General features: G+C 35.9%; 1 protein-coding gene across 1 annotated transcript in view; it reads right to left on the bottom strand.

The window, feature by feature from the left end:
• Positions 1-19185, bottom strand: part of LOC150092667 (putative protein tag-52) — a 177256-nt gene extending 158071 nt beyond the window's left edge. The window contains exons 1-2 of the mRNA XM_090414638.1: positions 18938-19185; positions 4949-5038 (exon numbers count right to left, since the gene is read on the bottom strand). Coding sequence (XP_090270764.1) covers positions 4949-5021 — 73 coding nt within the window. The 5' untranslated portion in view covers positions 5022-5038; positions 18938-19185. The remainder of the gene's footprint in view (positions 1-4948; positions 5039-18937) is intronic.
• Positions 19186-20152: the final 967 nt, after the last annotated feature.

The raw sequence follows: 20152 nt of genomic DNA, 5'->3' as shown, positions 1-20152 counted from the left end.
GAAACCTGTAAATTGAGATTCCTGTTGCTCCATATTTGAGCATTTCTGGTTGAATATCATCTGCTCCAGTTACATTTCCACATTTCAGATTTTTAATGTTTTTTTTCTCCCTCAAGTATTGATATGTCCACTTGACTGCATTCCTTAAATGCTTTTCTACCATCATGGTGCTGTCATGGCTTGTTTCATTTAGAAATCTTTCAAAGTAATTACTTCAGACATCTTGAATATCTTTATCTTCAGTTTTTAAGTCACTTTTATCGTCCAACCGCTTTTACAGTACTCTTTCCTCCATTTTTAAGATTTTTCAACAGAAAAAGAATACTTTGTCACTTTCCTGATATTTGTTTTCTATGTTCTTACCAAAGTCTTCCCATGACTTTTGTTTAGCTAGTTTTGCTCCGATTTGTTTTTTTTTACAATTTTCTATGTATTCTCATAGAGCACATGCTGACTTACTTGCAGGAACTTTCAGTATTCTTTCTTCTTTTCCTTGACTTCCTCTTTAACTTCTTGAGTGTACAATGGATTTGTAATTTGTCAGTCCTTGCAGACCTCGCACCGCAAGCCTCTGACTAAACCAATTTATGATGTTTTCTTCAGGGTCTGCCAACAAAACTCCGACGTTTGATCCCTGTTTTCAAACTAATTTTTTCTTCAATAATATTTGCGTATTTGAGTTTAAGCTCACCTCTGAAAACTGCTCAAACTTTAATTCTTCTTAAAACTTTCTTATACTCTTTTCTTTTCAATATGATCAATTTTATCTTACTGAACTGCTCTGTACAGAACCAGCATTAAGACACTGATGATTATGATGATAATTGATGTCTGTGGAATCCAAAGACTCATCACAGGAGTGCCCACTCTCATATACACAGATCATCATAACCAGCTTAAATGCATTAAATTTATTAATTTAATGCATTTAATTTAATTAAATCACTGTCTCGGTACTGCCCACATTTTCAGACAATGCATTCAAACCACCCACCATGCTCCTTCACTCTTCAAAAAAACCTACCCCCCCCCCACTGTCACACCTTTCTTATGTGGTTTCCAAAGGATGGCCTCTTGTCCTTCCCCTGGCTCTCTCCCTGCCATTCTATGAGAAGAATAATCATAATGGGGGAACTTTAATTATCCAAACATTGATTTGATAGCTATGAAATTGCATGAGAAGAAGGAAACTGAATTTATTGAGCTGTTGTGAGACAACTTCCTCAAGCAGCATGTGACAGAAGGAACCTGAGATTAAAGAGTGTTAGATCTGATTATAATGTCGGGGGGGGGGGGGGGTTTCAGTTAAAGACGTAACTATTCTACCTCCAGTTGGTGACAGTGATCATGAGGTACTCACTTGGGAATTGAGTAAGTTTATGACTGTTCCGTTCAGAAAGGGTTACATGCTGAACTACAGAGTAGGAATTTATGACCACCTGGGGGGGGGGGGGTATGCAGTGCATGGAAAGTGTTTAAAAAATACTTAAATCATGAGATATCAGAATGTGTCTCTAGAGTTTGAAGAATAAATAGAGTAGAAGTGAAATGGATGTATAATCTAATTAAGTAAGAGATTTGTAAGAAAAAAATGATGCGAAAGGAATATCATGTGCATAAGGATGTCAGTTATGATAATTATAAGCAGCAAGCCAGAATATTCAAGTGTTTTATGGAAAGGTAAGTACGAGTATGAAAAGAAACTGGCTCTGTAAGTTAAAAAACCCAAAAGAATTCTATTGTTATGCTACAAGTAAAAGAAAGAATGAATTTGAAAGAATAACTCTACTGAATGCAGATGGTATGCAGGTGACTGATGCAGAAGTGACTGTTCAACTAATGAACAACCATTTTGCTAAAAGCTATCAACCTGGTATGTGAAACATTGAACTCACCACTACCGCTTCACTGTATGAGGAAAAGTACAAGAGCTGTTGCACAAACTGAATAAGAATTCTGCAATAGGTGATGAGATATCAGCACCGATGCTAAAAGAGTGTTCAGTTGACCTTGCTATATAAATTGAGTCTCAGAACAGGGAAGATTCCACAGGACTAGAAAGAATGTATGGTAAACCCATTACATAAGGGTGGTGCAAAGACTGATGTAATCAAACTTTCAACCAACCAGTATCTCAGAAGTGATGAAGATTTTGGTAAGTTGGTTAGGGCTTGCATTCAGAATGGACTGACAGAGAATCTCTACTTTGCAATGAACAGCATGGGTTCATAAAGGGAAGGTTATGTTTTAGCAACTTGTTCACATTCTATAATAATGTTACCACTGACGTAGCATCCAGGAATGTGTTAGCAGAGCTAATCTCAGGTGGTATGGTCACTTAAACAGAATGGGAGAGGGAAAGATTAGCAAAACAAGTGTTCTGATAATGTTAGATTCTTGACAGATAATTTGGAGGAAAATTATTGATAGGAAGTTAGTAATGATGTAAGTTTTTCATGTAGTACTATCATAATATCCTGTACATCCTTAAGGGTACATGTCAGGAATTTGATGACGATGATGTTACCATTGAGTTAGACAAGGGGAACAGATACACTATGATACATTAGGATTTTCCTAAGGCTTTTGACAGAATACAGTGTTCCATGCTGTATTCTGTCAAAAGCCTTAGGAAAATCATACATTATATACATTGGAGAATATGGGATTGGTCTATTGGCATGGATAAGAGGATGGCTGACTGAATGATATCAAAAAGAGATATGTGGAATGTGAATCTGCAAGATTCAAGGTAACCGTACATTAATGACATTGAGAAGGATTTGACATGTGACATACAGCTATTTGCTGATGATGCAAAGATAAGTAGGTAGGATAATCAGGAGTGCTGCTTATCAGCAGCACTTGCCGAATGATTTGAATAGGCTGGAATTGTGGGCATGGGAAAATGGATGTCAGTTCAATGTCAATAAAAGTAAAGTTGTGCACTTTGGTGTCATTAGATATCCAGTGTCATTATATTGGTAGGATTATGCTTGAAGAAACTGATGAGGCTAACAATTTTTCTTGGAGTTTTGGTAGTAAGGAAGTTGAAGTTCAAGGGTCATATAGCAACAAAATAATAAATTTAGTTTAATCCTTTATTCAAGTGTGTGCAAACAAAGTTTGCACCTGAAAGTATCTTCAGGACTGGGGTAAAGTGGTACAACACCAGGCAACTCCTTGCAAAGGTGGAGCAAGCTACCAACACTCCTATCTCAGTATCTCCCATAATGCAAAACACATCTCCTTGCAGATATGATAATGTTATGCATTAAGGGAAGGGCCACTACCCAGACTAGTTTTGACCTTTATTGAGGTCTCTTCAGTGGGAGCCAGGCCCAGGTAGCTTGCTCCACCTTTGCAAGGAGTTGCACCACTTTACCCCAGTCCTGAAGATACTTTCAGGTGCAAAGTTTGTTTGCACACACTTGGATAAAGGATTAAACTAAATTTATTATAGTCTGACCAAGTGAAAAATAAACTTTCAACATCTGTCTCTAAATCCAGAGTAATTTAATAAAACGGTGGCACACCGTTTGGCAGTTCCTATAGGAGGAGATGACCTTGCTAATGCTTCTGCATGGTATCTCCACTTGGGCCTAGCTCCCACTGAAGAGACCTCAATAAAGGTCAAAACTAATCTGGATAGTGGCCCTTCCCTTGATGCATAACATTATCATATCCGCAAAGAGATGTGTTTTGCATTATGGGAGATACTGAGATAGGAGTGTTGGTAGCTTGCTCCACCTTTGCAAGGAGTTGCACCACTTTACCCCAGTCCTAAAGATACTTTCAGGCGCAATCTTTGTTTGCTCACACTTGGATAAAGGATTAAACTAAATTTATTATAGTCTGAACAAGTGAAAAATAAACTTTGAAGTCATATAGCAAAATTTGTAAATACAACTCAGAGAATAATGGCAATGCTGAAACGAACCTTGACATGTAAAGATAAGGAATCCATTTTGCTTCTTTAAGACCTTACTTAGAATATTGCATGTAAGTCTGGTCTCCTGGTTTCCGTGGTGATTCTGATAGTGTAGAGTGTGTTCAAAGGAGTGTATGTAAAAAAGATAGAACTGTGGAATACAGATTATGAAGCAGATTGAGAATTTGTAAGCTGCAGACAAAAGCAAACAGGATAAAGAGAGGGGTGATATGATTGAGACAACCTTCTGAAAGGGTTATATAGAATTTCAGTAGATGGAATTTTTAATTTTATGGAGGGTGAGGAAAGGATGTGAGGACATCCATGGAAGTTGATAATGAATGCTGTCAAAAGTGGGATAGGGCTAGATTTTTTCTCATAGAGTAGTGCGTGATTAGAATGGACTGCCATTGAATGCCGTATGTACAAGTAGAATGTATTCAAGAACAGGTATGATAGCTGGTGTGAATAGTATGGTCTCCCTCGATGACTTCCTGGAGGTCTCTCTTAATAATATTTCAAATTTGCATCTTATGGGTTCTCTAGTAACTGTGATGGTTTAACTTTTTTCTGTTGATATCTTCATATTTCTCTTTTCTGCTGCGTTACTGAATACATTTAGTAATCTTTGCAGATCTTAATTTTCTGCTAGTAAGATTATATCTTGGCATATATGTTTTGTATAAATATGGAAGTTCCATAGGCGTCTTTATATAATAATGATGAATATGCAACTGATGCATGCACACGCGCGCACGCACACACACAGCACCGAGTGCACTGTCTTGAGCTATGGTTCTGGAGTCGTCTGTTATGTACAGGCTGATTTTTTTTTTCTCTTCAGAAGAAAAGTAGCACAGCAAAGGAATTCAACAAAGCCTCATTTGTGACTATTTATAACAAACACTTTAGCATTAAAAAAAAATCAAATGTTATACATAAAAAAATTAATTTAAAAAAAAAAAAAGGATTTAAGAGATTTACTTGAAACCATTTCTCTTTATTGTGAATAATTACCTTTCATTTTTGTTCTGGTTGTTAATATTTTCTTTTCTTCCAAGACACTTAAAAAATGTTTAGCACCCTCCATAGAATTAATCTTGTATCCTAAGTAAAAAATTAAACAGATCTACATGGATCAGGAAAAGAAGAAAAAAAAAAGCTTTCTAATAAATTAGATTCATAATACAATATTCTGTCAAAAAGCACACAACCCAAATATGTAATTTACAAAAAGTTACTTATTTTGCCTTTGTTGATTACTAAAAACAATAAGCTAATCAATCATATAAATAACTTTTTAGTTTCATTTCAGGTATAATTTAGCTTAATGGAATGATTTCAAATTCCTGTGGGCGTTCAAGATGGGGAGAGAATGAATATTTTCATGTAAAAAAATACCACAGACATTACTTTGTCAGATTTTATCTTATTATTAAAGCACTACATCCATTTAAAGGACTTCAAATTAATTATTACTGCTACATATGTCATATTCCTTTAATTTATGTAGTTTCAGGAGGAATGCTATCAAGTTATTAATCAGTGTAAGTAAGGGCTGTTTAGAATTACTCATTACTCACTTAATCACCTGTGCATGATAAGACAGAATACATAAAGAAAATTCCCTTAACTGCCATTCAAGAGAAAATAACTCAGCCAAAAGGTTTGCAATGCATTCCTTATGTTCCTGACAGGATTTGAACTAGGAATATGCTAACCCTTGATGAAAAACTTCAAACAAAAAACGAATTTTTCACCATCATCAGGGAAAAGGATTCTAACTGAGTGCCTCACTTTGTTTATGGGAGAGATTCAGGGATTAAGTGATGAATGTACATTACTAAACATGAAGAGTAGAAAACTTTTGTTTTACTGAGGTTCAGAATTGCAAGTGTTTCTACAATAATCAAATAGAAAACACCTATAAGATTATCAAATCAGTTAGCAATAAGCAAAGGTTCATGGAAGCGCATATAACTACCTATTAGTTATAAAGCTTCATTATGATTTCGCTACTGATGCCTTACCTTCGTCTAACATCAATTGTAGCTTAAAAAGAGTAAGGATAAAATAAAATGGACTGGGCTGACTGTTTGAATTGTTTTCAGTTTTCAATGCCATATGTCAAAAATAAACTGAATGTTCCATTTCTTGATCTTTCACTTTGATGAAGTCTAATTTCTCATGTGTTTTCTTAACCTGCAGGCAGTTCAGTTCTGAGTTAACAGCAAACAGACCTCTCTTGTCTTGGGCAGACTAACTTTCAGGAACTAACATTTCTTGCTTAGTACATTACAGAATATAAGAAATCATATTCTTCTTTTTATTGATATTATAATCAAGCACATTAGGAGAATATGTTTTCCATTATTGTGGGTGCTGTTCTTTTGTTACTAACTACTGTTTTTAGTCTTAATAAAAATCTCACATGAGGTCACAGAACCTATAGTATGAGTTCAGTAGTTAAGAATGGTAAGAAGAAATCCACTACCTGTCTGACCACATTTTCACTGACTGGATGAAACTGGAAGGATTACAGTTTCATCCAGTCAGTGAAAATGTGGTCACAACAGAAGCCACTGAGGTAACCACAGAAGAGAATGAAAAAGCATTTCATCACAAATATGGAGGGCTGAATACCCTCCAAGTATTCTCAACCCTTCTGCATCAAAGTTTGCCTCCAGGACTAATTCTTTCATTGGTTGGACTACTCTCTCCACTTCTGATCTCAAACCATTAGTTTACTCGGAGTTACCAAGCTTCCTGTTGTAAGAATGAAAGCTTCAATCCTTACTCCATTCAAAATTCCTGCCCTCTCTCCAAACCTTAGATTTTCCAATAAGTGTGTCAGTCAAAGAAACGGTCATAAATGCATTGAAACAAAAACTCCAGCTGCATTCTCCACTAAAATGAAGTGCAAAACTACTAAAATCCAAATCTGACTTTGAAAGGACCAAAAACTTGCCTCTTGTACAGATGCCAGTCATCCCTTCTGGCAACTTGCAAAGGCCATTGAAGGCAAATTCTACTCATCTGTACTTTTTGTACTATCTCTCAACCACTAAGAACAAACCTGACCTGACATCAGTCTTCTCTTCCAAAGAGATTACAACTAAAACAAATTACCTAATAATACTAACAACAACAACAAAAAAAAAAAAAAAAAAAGAGTGTACTATATGCCTTCCATGGTCCTTCACCAAAATAAGATATCAGAACAATCTTGAATTATCAAAGCAAAGTATTCTGGTTGTGATATCTCCCCCCCCCCTCCCAAACTGTGTCAGTTCTATAGTTATTCCTTCAGAACCAATGACCATTTTGTTATCTTCAATATTTCATTCTCAGTGAGTATTTACCTGTAGCATAGTAAGAAGTTTATATTCAGTCTAATTCCATATAAGATAAAAGTCTGACATCAAACTACTGACCAACTGTTCTCATCTCTCAATCCACACACACACACACAAAAAGGTCACAACTGGAGAAAAGTGCTGTCAATTTTGGCATTTTCATGGCATTTCATTAGGTCAGGCATAGAAGCCTCCTCTCAGCAAATTGGCATACTATGGTCTGCCTTCCATCCTTTGTAATTTGGTAGTTTTCTTGCCATCTCACTGCATGTGGCTGTAGATAGCTTCCTGTCTTTTGATTTTTCACCAATACAGTAATTTTCCAGGACTTTGTTCTATCACCTATCCCCTGCCCCTTATATATATATATATACATACACACACACACACACACACACATACACATGCACAAAGTGTGACAATATATAGCATAAATTTTGTGAAAAGTTATGCAAAAGTGCAAGTGAAACTCTAGACATGGTAAGAGTGGTTTCTGGTGATGTCATGAAAAAGTCTAGTATACCTGAGTGACATAAGCAATTTAAAGAGGGAGAGGAAGACATGAGAGATAAGGAAAGAACTGGGCAATCAGTGAAAAGAGTGTGCAATTAGTTTGGTCCAACACACAATCAGGTTTCAGAAGAATTAAATTTAGAGAAACAATGAAGAATTTGATGGATGATTTGGGAATGAGAACAATTTCTGCAAAGATGATTCCATTAATTTTGAATGAAGATCAAAAGCTGCAGCAGCCATGTTTGTTCTGATCTTTCATCAAAATTTGCTGCTTTTTGACAGTTATTACTGGTGATGAAACTTTGTGCTTTCAGTATGGCCCTGAAACAAAATGCCAAAGCAAAACATCTTTGCCAAGACCAAAAAAGTGTGAATGCCATGAATACAGATCAAGACAATGCTAATTTCTTTTTTTTTAAATCATTATAAAGCCATAGTTCACTTCAAATTCATTACACAAACAGTGAACCAACACTGTCATTTAGAAGTGTTGGCAGGGTTAAGTGAAGCTGTTCATAAGAAGAACCCTGAACATTGGCCAAACAACTGGATCATCCATCATGACAATGCACTTGTACATGATGCAATAGCTGTCTGCCAGAAAAAAAAAAAAAAAGAAAAAAAAAATTCACAAAATTGGACCATCCTCCATATTCACCAGCCTTATTCTCTCAAGACTTTGGGCAGTTCCCAAAACTGAAGAATGCCTTGAAAGGACTCAGATTTTCTGACATCTGATGTCATGTGGTGACAGTAATAAAAGCATTCCAAAAGAAAACGTTCCAGAAATGTTTTAAACAATGGCAGCATAATCTAAGCACACTGCTGCACAAATGGATTACTTTGAAGGTGACAGTATCCACCAGTCTATAAGCAAATATAGTTTTTACAAGTGCTTTCTGCAAATTTAATTGTCACACCTTGTAAAGGTGACAATTAAATTCCCAGAAAGCACTTGCCCATTCATGCATTCCATCCGTAACTTCACTGGACTTCAGCAGATTCCACATGGCCACTATATTGTAGTGATGTGACCCATGAATTCTTAGCAGGCTACAACTCTGATGACCAATCACTCCAGAGACACATCCATCTATCTCACTGAGTGTTTACCACTTCCTCTTTTTACAGAAACTTTACTTTCTATTACTGTTTTGAGAAGTCCTCCTTCCATTCTTTCTGTCCAAAGTGTTTCAACTTTGTTCTGTCATCTCATGAGTCTAAAAGATCTACCAATCCTTTCTAAACTTCTAACCCACTTGTCTGCCTTTCAATATGAGTTCCTCAACAGTTTCCTGTAAAACCAGATCTCAAAAGCTGCTAAACTTTTCCTATCAGACTTCTTTAGGTTCTATATTTTGCTATAATTTGCATAAAACTGAAAAATTGCTTTTTCAGTATGCTACTGAAAAAGCAGTTTTTTACAGAATCCTTACAGCTTTGTTCCTGTAGTGATAGATCCTGTAGTGATGTTCCTGTCCTTCTAGTCTGCAAGTTTCTGGCAAAAAGCAGAAAAGTCCCTGACTATGGTTTTAGCTAATCTCCTTCTGAACAGCAGTTCTTCACAATAATAATAGATCCCAGGTACTGAAATTTATTGACCTCAGTTATTTCCCCTTCTATTAAGCCACTTCTTTCTCAGGACCTCCTCCATTTTCTTCAAGAACCATAATCTTTATCTTACTAGGGCTGAGTGTAATTGTTCTGTTCTTGCTGATCTCATAACTCTGTCAAGAATTCCTCCTAGTTCTTCCTGTCATCACAGAAGAGTACTGTATTATCACCATATCTCCAATTGCTGATACATCTGCCACCTATTCAAATTCATGTCTTCAGCCATCCACTGTTACATACATGAAAACCCTTCAGCATAGATACTAAACAGGTGAGGAGAAAGCAGGCATTCTTGTCTACCTGAAGACAATCAGTTAATCCAACATCTGTTCTTACCATGGTTTCTTGCTCATGTGCAATTAGTTAACCTTATAATGCATTAAGGAAAGCCAACTACTTTCATAACCCTCTGCAATTTCATATATGGAATGCAGTCAACATCTTTAGAAGTCTATGAAGCACATTACCAAAAGAAGTCTAAACTCTATACTTCTCAATTACCTGCCCAAGCAAGGAATTTGATTTCTGGTACACTTGCCTTGCTTGAAACCTCCTGTTTCTTGGTATCTCAGCCATGACTTTGGCATCCATCCTATTTAGAATAAGCTTAAGTAGCATCTTGCATAAGATTAAATTACACTGCGAGATTTGTCAAATGACAAACCTTGAGCTGATTATTCTTGACATCCGACCTCCATGGAGTCAGAGACTCATTGTGGGAGGTACACACTATTGCACACAATGCTCATCAACTGATTCAATGTGTCCACATTCACAACAGACTCAAGCAATGCATTCCACTCACCAACCACTCTCCATGCAAAGAACCTTCTCCTCACTCCTCTGCTCCCACTCTCCTTATATAGTTTCCAGTAACAGCCACTTGTTCTACCCCCCCCTCTCTCTCTCTCATTCTATGAAAAATCTCTTCCATGTCAACCTGATAACAACCCCTGACTAGCTTATGTCTCAATCATGTCCCCCACTTCTTCCTCCTATTCACGAGGCTCTGCAAATTACATTCTCTCAATCTGTCCTTGTACTCCACATTCCAAAGACCACTAACCACCTTTGTGAATTTTCTCTGGACCCTTTCCAACATATCCTCGTGACCATGAAAAACCCAGCGACCAAATCTGTGCACAATAATCCATATCCAAAGCTTTATACATGGCATCATAACTTCTCTATTTCTGAATGGCAGGGTCCTCCACATCATTGCCATTATCCGATGTGACATCTTCACAACTTGTGCAATGTAGTCCCTGATTTTCAGGTCCTTGTCCACCATCACTCTTAGCCCTTCCATTTCCTTTAAAGTTTCCCCAGAAAGTGTATACTTTGCATCCCATCGTTGCTTACCAAATCTGAAAACCTTACACTTTGCACCACTGGATCGATAGCTCCACTTACCTGCCCATTCATGCAATCTATTAAAGTCCTCTTGTAAATATCCAAATATGATCTCCATACTATTCTTCAATGGAGCCAGAAACCTAGTCATTGCTACCAAAACATAGCACTGCTTCTTTTCACAAAAGAAATTAAGCATTAATTCACTTGATCTCCCTTCCTTTGATAATATCCAGATCATACATAATCAGACCCTTCTTCTTGGGATGACATTAACCTCTGGCTCATTTTTGATACAAACATCATATCCACATATTCCTCAGGCTCTGAAAAACTTGGTTTTTCCAGTCGACACTACCTTCACCTATCCAGTTACTAACTCTGGATAAACAGCTAGTCTGCTCAAACTTAGAACTCTATTCTTACATCAGGATGGTACACCAAAATCATCCTTAAAAAAATTCTTGATGCTGTCCAGTAAGGCAAAATTCAACTTATTGATAACTCTTCTCATGAACAGATGTAGACAAACAGCAAATGCCATCTCACAGGAAGGCTGTTTCTGCCTTATCATTTTTACAGGTACTTCTATAGGTGCTATTCTAGTGAACAAGCCATCATTCCTTCACTTAATTCCTTTCTTCTAGGCCCAGAAGCAGTTATTACTACTCAACAGCCATTCACAGACCAATGGCAAACTTGTTAATCCTGTTTCTGTCTACCTCTATTCTCTGAAAAATCTGAAGCCTTCCTGATCAAGTATCCTAAAAATTATAGCTTCCAGCTATTTAAAAAAAAAAAAAAAAAATCGCAACAATGAGTGCCAACAAATATTTTTTCTATCCTACTCCTGTATGCACTAATATACTATAGATTCCACAATCATCTGTAGACAAGACATATATATATATATATATATATATATAAAATTTGAAAGATATATATATATCTTTTCAAAAAAAAACAACACTCTCCTCTCTAGCACACAGAAAAACTACACTTTCCAGATATGGTAATTTACAGTTTTAACAACACAAGGACAGCAAAGGTCATACTGCGCCATATCAAAGGTTATATCAGTATACAAGGGAAGATAATCACAAACATCCATGCCTGCAGCAGGATTTGAACCCGCTACCTGTTGGTTAGTGAATGGGTATGCTAATCACTTGGCCAACAAGTCCAGCACTCTCAAGAGAATGCATATAACTGACAGCATAGTAGACTACCATAGACAGCATGCATTGTTCTATTATGGCATTAATTTCTAGTGGCCACAAAGACTAATACATAATGAAAACATGAAATGTGTGTGTTTAAGGGTCAAAGCTGTATAACTGGGAGACCTCCATGTAGCCTTTTTAAGAAATATGGTGCACCAGCTAGAACTTCTGACCTAATGTCCAATTCTCACCTTTTCATGGTGCACCCCATTAGGTATCTAATTGGATACTAATGAACAAAAATGGGCTGGCAGTTTGGGATTGAGTCAACCAAATGGCATTCCCACTGGCTTAAAACAGTGCAAAATGATGATCCAACATGACAGAATTTCATGCCGGATGATGTATCTCCCGGTTAAACAAGTTATTTCTATCAGGGAACCAGGATGAACAGCAAAAAAAGTCAGCTACTGGAACAAATCCCAGAACATATATTCCAAATCCACATCAACAGATTTCAAGATTTGTACTATCAACATAAGAAGCCTCAATGGGAAGCAAATGGATATAACAGATGTGACTCAAAGAAGACAAAAACAAGCGAGATAATTTTTAAGCAACAAATACAAAATGTTATATTCAGGTAATAACAATCAGGGAAAAGAAGGAATAGATCCAGTATTCAACAATAAATATGAGAATAATCTTCATGATTTGCAGGCAATATCAAGTACAGTGATGTGGATAAATATCAGAATGGAAAACTGGACAATGAGATTTATTTGTACCTATGGTCCCATAGAAAGTTCTATTAAGGAAGAAGTAGAAAGAATTTTTCTACGAAAAAGCATTTGATTCAGTTAAAACATCTGCAACGCTAAAAGCACTCGAAACCCAGGGAACTGAGAAACCATATATTGAAACACTAAAACATATTTACAATAATGCAACTTCTGTAATTAAATTATATAAAAACAGTGAAAAGTTCCCAATACAAAAAGGCATCTGGCAAGGCAACACCATATCTCCCAAATTATTTACAGCTGCACTAGAGGAAGTCTTTAGAAGCCTTGATTGGGAAACAAAAGGAATAAGCATAAATGGAGAAAGGCTGCATCATCTGAAATTTGCAGATGATATTGTCCTAATAGTAGATAATCTTGAAAACCTGGAAAAAAGGCTAAATCAGCTAAATGAAGCCTCCAGAGTAATTGGATTAAAAATAAAGAGAAAAAACAAAAATAATGATGAATAAATATATTAACCATAGAACTGTCAAAGTTGAAAACCATGAAATAGAACAAGTTACTTCATATGTATATTTGAGCCAATTGTTATCCTTTGAGGAATGCCAAAGAAAAGAGATTGAACGAAGAATTCACCTTGGATGGATGGCTTATGGGAAAATGAGAGACATATTCAGAAGTGACATCCCTATGAGTCTAAAAAGGAAAGCTTTCGACCAGTGCATACTTCCTCTCCTAACATATGGAGGAGAAACATGGACTTTAACAGAAGCCCTAAACAAAAAGCTGAGAACAACACAACATTGCATGAAAAGAAGTATGCTAAAAATAACATTTAGAGATAGGAAGATAAATACCTGGATAAGATCTCAAACAGGTGTCATGGATATTGTAAAATACATTAAACACGCTAAGTGGAGATGGGTTTGCCATATTTCCAGATGCAGTGATGGGAGATGGACTAGAAAAACAACAGAGTGGAGACCAATGGATGGAGCAAGACAAAGAGGAAGACCGAGAAGAAAGTGGAGAGATGAACTGGAACAAATTGCAGGAGTGAGATGAATGGGAGAGGCAGAAAACCGAGTGATCTGAAAAACCATGGGGGAGACCTTCTTCCAGCAGTGGACAGAACCAAAAGGTTGAAGAAGCAGAAGGAGGAATTTTTTGTAGCATTGGAGAAAGCAACTGACACAATGAAAAAGGAAAAGTTGATCCATGTTGGAGATCTAAACAGCACAGTAGGAATGATTACCAGACATAGATAAAATTTTCTGGGAAAATTGGGAGAAAAGAGCAAAGCTAACAATAATCGTAAGTTCCTGACGAATTTCTGATCTGGTCATGTACTTACATCATGTACTAACACTATGTTCCAAAACAAAAATGTGCAAAAATTCACATGGAAAGCAGATGCAAGAAATAAGAAAAGTTGCATTGACAATATTATTTTTGAAAACAATGTTTTTGCACTGGCTCAGCACACATGGGATTTAAAATTGAAAGTGGTCACCATTTAGTCTTGAGCTGGATCAAATTGAATTTCATGTTGAAAAGAAGAGTATCTAAAAAAAGTTTTAAAACGAATAAAGTTGAGCAGCTTTCAGATGTGAACTGTAGACTAAATTACACAAGAATTAATCAAGAAAAAATGAAAGAGTTTGAAAACAGGAACCAAACATTGAAGAAAACGTTGATTCAGCCAGAGAGGCATGTGGTGAGGTTGAATGTAGGGATAAAAAATTAGAACTCCATGATGGACTCAGGAAGTTAAAGAGGCAGTCAAGGAAAAGAAGAAACCATACGGAAAGTTCCTGGCAAATAAGTCAGCTTGTGCTTTAGAGAATTCAGTAAAAAATGTAAAAAAGTAAAAGCACTGTATAAAAATATCAAAAATAATATAGTCAATGCAACTTTTCTTATTTCTTGCAACTGCTTTCCATGTAAATTTCTGCACATTTTTGTTTTAGAACATAGTGTTAGTACATGATGTAAGTACGTGACCAGATCAGAAATTCGTCAGGTACTCACCATTACATAGGCTAAACAAAAGTCATGGGAAAACTTTGGTGAGAACATAAAAAATAAATATCAAGAAGGTGGCAAAATAATCTGCAGGTTGTTAAAGAAGCTTAGAAATGGAGAGAAGAGTGTTGTAAAATGAATTCACCATTATTATCATCAAATTCCTGACATGTACCATGAAGAGGGTGTACAGGATGTGATAGTACTACATGAAAAATTTACATCATTACTAACTCCATTTCTACAATTTTCCTCCAAATCAGTCTCTTACTTGTCAAGACTCCAATATTATCAGATCTTACATTTCCATCTTCTAAGGCAATTTTTAACGTGTCAATCCACCTACATCTTGGTCTTCCTCTGGGTCATTTTCCTGCCAACCTGGCAGAAAACACTTGTTTTGCTAATCTTTCCTCCAACATTCTGTTTAAGGGACCATAGCACCTGAGATTAGCTCTGCTAACGCATTCCTGGATGCTGACAATGTCAAGTTCTTTCCTAATATCCTCGTTTTTAATATGATATTGCCATTGATGCCATCTGTTCATGCCCCTAATCTTACTCAGGACTCTCATATCTGCAGTCTCTAGTCCAGTGTTTCCCAACGTGGGACATATGCCACACAGGGGAGCAATTTGAATATTGGGGGGGGGGGGTCAATTAGAAAATGTGCATGTACATATTTATATTATACTTTTTCAGAACTTAGCTGACTATTATGCTAGGGGGGGAATCAAAATCTTCGAGACATTGAGGTGGGGTATCAAAATCTTTGAGACATTGAGGTGAGGCTTGATCCAAAAAAGGTTGAGAAACACTGCTCTAGTCTTTGGTCAAGTGTTTTACTTCTGACCCAGCTCTCAGATCCAAAAGTTAAAATTGGTTTGAACACTGTCTTGTATACAGTTAATTTAGTGTTTTGACTAATTTTTCTCTTATTCCATATAAATTTATTCAGTTGACTTCCTACCATACTAGCTTTGATTATGTTGTCTATTTCCATATTTAATTTACCATCTACACTAAAAACGTGCCTGAAATGTTTTACTTGTTCTATAGGTTTTTCATTCACAATGCAGTTGTGAATGGAAAACCTATTTGCATTGTCTTTGTCTTGTTAATGCTGACCTTCATGCCATATCTATTACAACAGTTATTCAATTTAGTCAGGGAATCTTGGACTTCTAGCAGATTTATTTTTGCATAAAGCAAAGAGCTGACATTAACATCTCCAATTTTGACATCAGGTTTAATACCACTTTCCTTCATAATTTGATCCATATAGATAATAAATAATAGAGGGGATAATGTACATTCTTGTCTGACACCAGATTTAACATTAAACCATCTTCCTGTACTTCCTTCAATTCTAACTGCTGACTTACAACTCACATAAAGACTAAGTATTGTTTGATATAATGCCCCATTGACACCATAACTGTTGCGTTTCAAATAGCCTCTCTCTTGGCATCTTGTCATATGCCTTTTCCAGATCTACAAAACTTAAATACAGATCTTTGTTATATTCCTATTATTTCTCAACTATCTGTCGTAAAGTGAAAATCTGATCCTGACAGCCTCTATTTGGCCTGAATCCAGCATGTTCTTCACCAAGTTTCTCTTCCATAATTCTTCTCAACTGTTTCTCAAGTATACTTGCATATATCTCACCAGGAACACTCAGTAGAGAAACACCTCTGTAATTCTCACATTCAGTTTTATTTCCCTTTTTATATATGGGTATACTATGAGAGCTCTACTCCAATCATCTGGAATCCATCCCTCTATCCAGGGCTTCTGAACTATGTAGTGCAGCCACTGTAAGACGTTTATACCTCTATACTTGAGCATTTCTGGTCGAATATCATCTACCCCTGCTGCCTTTCCACATTTCAGGCTTTTGATGGCTTTTTCTACTTCAAGAAAGAAGATGCATTCCTGACTGCATGTCTGCTGAGTGTTTTTTACCACTGTGCTATCAGTGCTTGTTTCATTTAGCAATTTTTCATAGTAATTACTGCATACTTCAAGGATATCTTTTTCTCCTGTTTTCATGTCACCTTTATCCTTTTACAGCACTCTTTCCTCCATTTCTAAGCTTCTTCAACAACCTCCAGAATATCTTACCACCTTCTTGATATTTATTTTCTATGTTCTTGCCAAAGTCCTCCCATGACTTTTGTTTAGCTAGTTTTACACAGTGTTTAGCTTTCTTACATTTGTCTCTGTATTCCTAAGAGCACAAGCTGATATATTTACCAGCAACTTTTGATATGCTTTCTTTTCTTTCATAACTTCCTGTGTCCACCATGGAGTTGTGATTTTTCTATCCTTGCAGACAACCTCACCACATGCCTCCATGGCTGAATCAGTGTTTTCTTCAGGTCTTGCCACTGAATCTCCAAGGTTTGGTTCCTGTTTTCTCAAACTCTTTCATTTTTTCTTGAATAATGTTCTTGTATTTTAGTCTACAGTTCACATCTGAGAGCTGCTCCACTTTTATTCGCTTTAAAACTTTCTTATATGCTCTTCTTTTCAATGTGAAATTTAATTTTATCATGCTCAAGACTAAATGGTGATCACTTCCAATTTCTTCCTGGTGTCCTATACCAGGAAGAAAATATCACTATCAACAATTACACAGTCAATGAGACTTTTCTTATTTCTTGCCTCTTCTTTCATGTGAATTTGTGTACATTTTTATGTTGGAACATTGTGTCAGTAATAATCAGTCCATGTCCTGAGCAGAAATCCAACAGGTATTTGCCATTATTATTAGCTTTGCTCTTTCCTCCAAATTTTCCCAATATATTTTTGTAGGTCTGACAATCATTTTCTATTCTGCTATTTAGATCCTCAACTTCTCCTTTTTCATTGTGTCAGATGTTTCCTCTAAATCCTCAAAAGATTCCTCCACTTCTATGGGACCATAAGCACAAACAAGTCTCATTGTCCAGTTCCCCATTCTGATATTTGCCCACATCACTCTACTTGAGACTGCCTGCCATTCAAGAAGATTAGCCTTGTATTTAGTGTTAAATACTATGGCTACTACTACTTTTCCTTGAATTAGAGATGATAAAGGTAACATGAAAACTGGTGAAATAGATATCCTTGATGTATGTAGTAATTATTTGCCCTTCAACTTATGAGATGCATAAGTTGGTGAGAGGTTGTACTAGATTAATGAAGAGATTTTAAAGAGTAAAGAGAGGGCAGAAAAAGAGGTCATCCTAGGAGCCGTAAGTGTTAAATGATTGGAATGTATTACCTCAAAAGCATAGTGATGCTCAAAGGTGTGGTTTAAGTTTTTGACAGTGACAACCTTCATGGAGGCTTAATAATGATAAAAAATTTCTGTGAACTAAAAAATTAATGACTTAAGTTTTTATTTATTAACTAATGTTACAAACAACTGCATTGTGTTTTAATAAACTGTTTCAAAATGGAGGATGCTCTCTTTAACTGGCTGTTGTAATGTGAAGAAAACATAATTTCCAATATTTAACACCAAACTACATGAAATTTATTGTCTATTTGTGTATTAGCTCTTATCCAATGAAATCAGGCGCAGGTCGAAAAATGAGTGCATCATTAAAGAGGAAGCTAAAAAAGATACTATAGCCTTGTATTCTAAAAGTTGATTTTAAATTATTTCATGGATAAAAAATAACGTTCTTTTCCAGTTGAGGAAACACATTTTATATGACTCTAAAAATGTAATTAAAAAATGTTCCTGATATAGTTATTAAACTCCAAAGTCGAAAAATGAGTGCCTCATTAAAGTGCCGGTAATAAAAATGTCGGACCATCTTTATGAGGAGTCTGAATAAGCACATACGGGGTCAAGAACAAAGAGCTATAAATTATACTAATTAAAAGCTCATGGTAATGCAGTATCATTTTAAGTGTCTCCTCCAAATGCAGTTTGGAGTTTTAGTTTGTCAGTTTGAAGTTTTAAAACATTATTTTCGAAGTAGAACAACTACCTATATATTTAATACTGTAAAAGTAGAAACTAAAAAATTAAGTTCGAATGACAACCTCATAATAAATCATTGGCAAGGTAATAAGTTGTTGATATATTTTAAGTGTAAAGATACAAAGGACTTCAGTGACAGAGGTATAACAGAAAAAAAAAAAAAAGATTTCTGGTTACAAATACGAGACAACCCATATTGGAATATAAAACGTTAAATATAGTTGCAATGAGAAATATGTTACTTAACTTACAGAACCGAAGTAAGGATCACGTGAATTACAAATCGTGAAAAACGTTGCCCATAGTCTTAGAATTCCATAACATTTCCGCGTAATAACAGATAAGTATTGATGATTTGTCATACGTTTTGGGGAATAACATATATAAGTGTAATGGTCATCAAATTCTGGCTACCTGAATTATTGAAAGAAAACTATGGTACATATAAAAAAAATTATACACTAAGAGTTAGAACTTAGCAAGTCGCAAACATACACAAACTAGTTCATATGTTAACCGAACAATACAAAATTAAATTTCCCCCACCTAGTGTGCCATCTGGTAACAAAAAATTTCTTACAGTATTTGAAATCGGCTGTGTAATCCTTCAGAAAGACACTACTGTAGATAAAAAAATAAAAATAAATAAAAACTACGGTAATGTAGTTATTATTTGGAAAAATACACGGAAAAAGCTTTCGTGAATGAACATTATTGACAAGCGATACTTGCTGTCAAAAGGATCCGGTTCAACTAAAAATGGATCAAAATAAAAACTACGGTAATGTAGTTATTATTTGGAAAAATATACGGAAAAGCTTTCGTGAATGAACATTATTGACAAGCGATACTTGCTGTCAAAAGGATCCGGTTCAACAAAAATTGGATCACACTTATAGGACCTTTTTCAAGATATAGCTACTATAATTATCCGAGAATGAGAGAATAATGGACTATGACATGACTCCAGTTGCTCACCCAGAGGGGATTGGGGGACCTGTCACCCCCAAAGAAAAAGGGGAAAAAACACTACAAAATTTTCCAAAAATCTTTTTCTAATTAAAATTCATTTTTTTTATTTATGTTGTGTCGTGCCTTCTACTTCTATACTACTTATGAATTAGAGTTCATTGCAGATGTTCAGTCATAGGTCGTATGCGATGCGTAGTGTGTATTCTCAAATCGTCTACTAAACTCGGCCCCCTCCACCCCAAGATTAAATCCTGAGTGTGTTTCTGTCATACTCCATAACGCTATGTATTACTGTCCAAAAGTTTGAGAGTTCTTCGGTCGATTTTCTCGAATAGCTGCGTATCAACTCCGTTTCTTAGGGAAAAAAAACCATGTGCCATTCGCAAAGATGGACTCGTTTGGAAACTAGTTTTAAAAAAAACGGGGGTGGGCTAGAAAAATTTCCTGCACTTGGTAATTAGAATTTGGCTATAATTATTAGTTCGATTTATTTA

The sequence above is a fragment of the Typopeltis vanoorti genome, chromosome 25 (genome assembly GCF_054136105.1).
Source record: "Typopeltis vanoorti isolate ZY-2024b chromosome 25, IOZ_Tvanoo_1.0, whole genome shotgun sequence".
NCBI lineage: Eukaryota > Metazoa > Arthropoda > Arachnida > Uropygi > Thelyphonidae > Typopeltis > Typopeltis vanoorti.
This window is presented reverse-complemented; position numbering and strand designations above follow the sequence as displayed.